Raw genomic sequence first — 6,000 nt, forward strand, 5'->3', positions numbered from 1 at the left:
TGAATCTGTTATTTGGACTCACATTGTAGGTTCATAGGTAGGTACTAGGCTATCATCCCTGGGGCCTATACAAGCCCAGCCAAAAAGGTACCCTGGCATTTGCCACCCAAGAAAATTATTTTCCTGTGCCACTGTCGAGCAGAGCCACAGAGGTGATCCCCAGGGTGAATTTCCTATTTCCCATCCAATCATATAGGTTCATAGTAGCACATCTTTAACCTTCTATAACTGCTTCCTAAATATTTGTTGGCAGATCCTGAATAAATTATTCTTGCAGGCACCCTGTTCTATGCAACATTGTTAACGTTTACTATACCTATCCATAACTATACTTTAATAACTTACATTTATTTATTTCAGTTTGTTAAGAGTAGAGCATGGATCACAAAATACCAAAACACACACACACACACACACACACACACACACACACACACACACACACACATATATATATATATATATATATATATATATATATACACACACACACAATCTCAGTATGGTAAGGTAATTATGATGACTATGCAATGATTATATACAGTATGGAGAAGAGCAGTCACACAAGTATAGGAATATACAAAATTACACAGTCAGTTATAAAAAGTGCAGAGATTCTTAAGTTCGTTATATTTCCAAGTGATGTACAAACTTCTACATATAAATATAAATCTGAATGTGTAATGCAGCAGTACCAGTTAAAAGAAGAATGCAAATAATAAACCAGACTGATGAATAAATAAAACAGGTACAGTGGCAAAAATACAGCGTTTGTACTACTGTGATGAAGTAGATTTCCTGAAGGTATAGTAATACACTAGACTATATGTAATGATAATAGTCAGCACAAGCCATGCAGTCAGTAGAGTAAAATGGTCACTGCCCTGTTGGCAAAACACGCTGACCTAGGATATGGACAAAAGCGTTACGGAATAGACAGTCTCTGATACACAAACAATAGAAGAATGGAAAATCACAGTGATGCGTGTTAGGAATTGAAAGCATCAGTCTGTCCTGTGGGATACATAGTCAATACTGTACTGCATGTGTGTGAAATGGAGCATAGTCACTTATTTTATCAAGTACTGTGTATCTCAAAGAATACATCCTTACTTCAGCAGTAGTGGTGAATTGTGAAGTTATGAATGTTCTCCTTACTCCAAGACTGAGAATTTAGGAGTCACTATCTTTAGAGACGTGAGTGATGCCCTCCCCGCCAAACCTTTTTTTAACACTGTTGAAGTTTAACAATATGTCTGTTGACATAACAGTTCCAGTAATGCCCAGTATGATGGTTGGCACTGTGATGTTCAGCTACAGATTCTATCCTGCTTGATGCTGTCATGTGGGGGGGGCACTGTGATGTTCAGCTACAGATTCTATTCTGCTTGATGCTGTCATGTGGGGGCAAATGTCCCTGTACATATCCTGTATGGTGGTGAAATAGCTAAAGAGAGTTAGATGTGTGGTTGTAGTAGCATGTCAAAAGCATGGAGGTTTGGTATGTCAACAATACAGCACAAGGTACACAGCCGTAAAGCTATAATTCAACAATAGGATATACAGCAGCAGTAGTCCAACTCAGGGACCCTAAGTAAAGGTACATGTGGTTCAGAAACCTACAACCACAAGTACAGTTCTTTGAGCCATCCTATCAAAAAGTCATCTATATAGTTGCATAACAATGGTAGAGCAAGTAGTTATTTAGTGTTAGAGTGTTGCAGAATGTGTGCTACATAATAAATGAGCTTACAGGAAAATAGCAAAGGTACCTGACAACAGAAACTGTACTAGCGGGCATCTGACTGTAGTGTGTCACTTTTGCATCAGAATATACAGGTAATCAAAAAGTCAATATACATGAATAAAAATAGTTAGAATAATGTAAATACAGTAATAAAAAGGCCCTGGTAGTGAACACTAAAAACAGTGCACATAAGACTGGGCATGCTTTCACCATTACAACAGCTAGTAGCAATGGACTGAAGAAATCTACAGGTCAGAAACAAGATCCAATCTAAGCTGGAGGACCATCAGCTCTTCTAATATATTTTGCAAAGCATACCTCATACCTACAGACATTAATATAGAGAAAGAAACTTAACAGTAAGCAATAGAAATAACTGGCCAACTCCTACAAAATAGTGTTCAGCAGACCATTACATATGCCATTCAACAAAGACAGTCCAATAATCCTACAGTGCCATTAACATCACTGAAAATGCCATCTTCAGAACATGTAGACTAGTATATTGGCAAAGCAATACTTCTACTGGCACTAAAAGAACATCTGTGATCTACAGCCATCTAAGTATTGGATGGCACCTGGAACAGTTCAAACACAAAGGAAATTTTTACTGCAACTATGTAACTGTCTATTAATGTCACCTGTAATTCCAGAACAAAACATACAATTGAATGTATTCATTAAAAAGCCATCCTATTTGCTTTTCTGCACATCGTATGATCTTGTCCATGACAAGGCTGCTCCCTTGTACCCCATGGATGATGCAAGAGGTTGAGAAGGCAGCAAATAAAGAAGCGTACTGGAAAATGTTGTGTCAAACCTAAATATGTCTTTCTACTGGAACAGGTTGTCTGATGGCGTTATATTATGCAAACTAACACATGAACATGGCATCAGTCCTTTACATATACACTGTGTCTTAGAAATCGCAAGAAGTATTCTTTTATATTATCAAAAGAGAGATCAGTGAAAGATAACAGCTGCAAACATGTACACTGCCACTCTTCCAAGATAGTTCTACCTAATTAATGGAGAATTGCAGTCTTGAAAAGGAAGGAAATGTTTTATTTATATTTATTAACCAGGGTGGTGGTGCTGCGGTAGCGTTGTCACCTCACAGTAAGACGTTGTCCTGTTCGATTCTCAGCTAGAGCATCTTCTGTGTGGAGACATGCGTGAATGGGCGTACCTTCATTGAAGGTTGTATGTCAGGGCCGGCAACTCGGCACGTAAAAATCTACTGCCAATCATTAGCGGACCGGAGTTCTGCTGTGGCGACCCCTAACCGGGAAAAGCCAAAAGACACAACAACCAGGGTAGAACACTGATCTGCATGTACTTTTTCAGTTGGTTTGGAAGAACTGCCCTGTTACGTGACTAACTCATTCACACAACAGGCAGGGAAGTTGGGAAATGAAATTCTGGACTAGAAAAAGCAGCACCTCTTCCTAATCCTCTGGACTGTCAGTTCTCCAGAGGCCAACAGAATAGCCATCAAGGCACTCAGTGTACCTCCTCCTCCTCTTTGGCTAAGTCATCAACTAAATAACAGGAACTAACTCAAACAAAGAATACAAAAAGGACAGCTTGTTCAAAACATTGAAGTTCTTGTCAGGACATCACCTTTCACTGTACCGTAAATGCTACACTTCATACAAAAGTAGCATATTAAAAAGATCATTTCAGCTAGAGTAAGAAGTCAGCCTGCTACACATCTAAGGAAGAGAGTTTAAAAATTATTATATCACATTGTTAGCGCTAGAATCTGAAGAACTTCCTCAGTGTCACAACATGCAATCATGCATGTTACATAATACAGAAATAATAAAAAATATGCAGGCACTCTTCTCTGATTACCCTTCCCCTCCACATCTGCATCACATGGTATGTGACAGCAACTCATATCTTCACCCCACCCAAAAGTTAAAATTAGTCTGGGCAAGTCAGCAGGTTACTATGACAGTCTTGTTTCTTCACTCACATCATGAGAATTTTCCTTCCTCTTGTTTTCTGTCATTCTCTGTCCCCTGACATTATGCAGTTCTGTTTTGAAGAATGATGCATTCTGGGTATTGGCTGATGACACAATCCTGGAAGTGGCTATTCCATTTTTTTTGTGAATCCTTTATTGTATGGTAAATGGCTGGAATATTGTCCCAGCAGTAGATGTCTTACACCTTTTTATATCTTCTTTTTAGTTCATCCTCCTCCTCTCTTTCGTTTCTAACACCCAACCTTCTACTTATCAAAATATACTCTTGTAATGAAGGAGTGAGGCTCTGGGGCCATTTACTGAGAAAGAGACATATTTCATTACCTAGATTAGATCCCCTGCATAGCACTACAGCAATAGGAAAACAGTTCAGAGGGATGGCCTTGCAAGTTATCTCACTAGAGGTCTTTAATAGGGTGAACCCTGCTCCAGCAGCTACCCATACCCTTCCACCATAACAGAACTGTTGGTCAGCTTCTCATTCATACCTTGCCCAACTCTCTAGTGGATCTTCAGTAACAGGGGCATAACCAGTAGCAAAAACCTCTATACCAGTAAGTGAACAACAATCCTAACACAGATATATAAGAACACTAGCACTCATCTCAGATAAGAAAAAAGCAAAAGAAAATCCTCCTACCTGTTTTATAAAGCTCTGTTCCTGGACCACAGCTCTTCTTGCATTTTTTACATGCATCATCTGCACATTTGTACCCGGATATGCACTGACACACTGCATCTGATGTATCCGTGCAGTTTTTTTTGAAGATAAACACTCCTTTAAAATTAATAATGGAAGAAATCTAAAGTTATAATGAGCTTGCCAGCAATACTTAGTAAAAGAATATGATTTTAATGGAAATTTGCAACCCTTTTTAATAATAAAATAATAATACATAATTTGCAGTCTGCCAGAAATGCTAACACTATGATGATAATGAACCTTGTTGAAACACATAGAAAATGCCACATGACAAGTATAACATAACCATACCGAATTATTAATTCATTTATTCCACAAAGATTAAAATGATTTTAATTATGGTGGATAAATAGGATACCAGCTTTTTACGTACAATTACATGTGTGTGTGTGTGTGTGTGTGTGTGTGTGTGTGTGTGTGTGTGTGTGTGTGTCTGAGCATGCGTGCTGATGAAGAATACATTAATGACTTTGTATGTCAAAACATTTTGTGCTATGGGTTTTATGAAACAAGTTCTGTGATGGGTGGTGAAGTCACAAGTCACAAAACTGGATTCTAAAATGTTACACTATGAGATATTTTTCATCAAAAATGTTTTATTATTTTTATAATGAAAACATGAAAACAATGAACAAAACAATTTAGATTTATAACTATAGTGAACTATATACACAGTCCATAACAAATGTTATATACATATATAAACAAGCAGCTCTATGAGACATTTCATGTATTACACAGACCAGCTTGCTATGTACCCTGTTTATCTGTCTTTTTTCTGTTTACTTTGAGCTAGTGCCTCCCACTCATTTCAGTGGAATTATGTCTGCTGAAGAAGATTGTACAATAGTTACCCCAGTTTTTATGAATTGACTGCCTGTTGAATGGTTTTCTATGGCACTTCTGCACAGTTTTTAATTTTTCCTTTTAACTTCAAGTAATGCTGGTATTTTATTTTAGTAACTAGATAAAAATGTTTCTACAAATATATTAGTTAAATTCTTTAGTTATGATTTCAATTAGATGTTATTTTGAACAAGGTGTTTCACTGTAATACTATTTCCAGTTGGCTGTTGCAATTGTAAATTTATTTTCTTTCCCTCTATTCATTTATTGTTTTCATTTCTATAACTTTGGTTTAGGTGAGAAAGTTGGGTCTATGGTTAATTGTCAAAGAAAACATTTATCAAATGGCTTTTAATTACATAGTAACCAACGAACAAGTGTTTTGTTGTATAGGCTTATGATCGTAAATAGTTCAGTACTAAGCTAACTGCCCTTGCGAGCCATTTTAAGCCTAGCCATTTATCCCTTGTGAGACTCAAATCCTGCACCTTGTGTTTGTAAGGCAAACACCTTAAGCATTAGGCCACCCAAATTTATTCATCAAATACTCATAGTTGCCCATCTGCATGGAAACAGCATGTAGTATGTGTATACGTGATAGTAAACCTGCTCAAATTAATAATATATGTTTGCCAAGGGACTTTAAAAAGTGGATAATATATTTATTCACATCTACAAGGTATTCTTTACACCGGTTACATTATTTTACTT

General features: G+C 37.1%; 1 protein-coding gene across 3 annotated transcripts in view; it reads right to left on the reverse strand.

Annotated features, from left to right (window-relative positions):
- Positions 1 to 6,000, reverse strand: part of LOC122789191 (tumor necrosis factor receptor superfamily member 9-like) — an 84,971-nt gene that overhangs the window by 56,126 nt on the left and 22,845 nt on the right. For all 3 annotated transcript variants that reach the window (XM_044056457.1, XM_044056459.1, XM_044056458.1), the window contains exon 4: positions 4,381 to 4,518. In XM_044056457.1, the coding sequence (XP_043912392.1) occupies positions 4,381 to 4,518 (138 nt within the window). The remainder of the gene's footprint in view (positions 1 to 4,380; positions 4,519 to 6,000) is intronic.

This window comes from Protopterus annectens, chromosome 14.part0, assembly GCF_019279795.1.
Source record: "Protopterus annectens isolate FY-2018-M chromosome 14.part0, PAN1.0, whole genome shotgun sequence".
Taxonomy (NCBI): Eukaryota; Metazoa; Chordata; order Ceratodontiformes; family Protopteridae; genus Protopterus; species Protopterus annectens.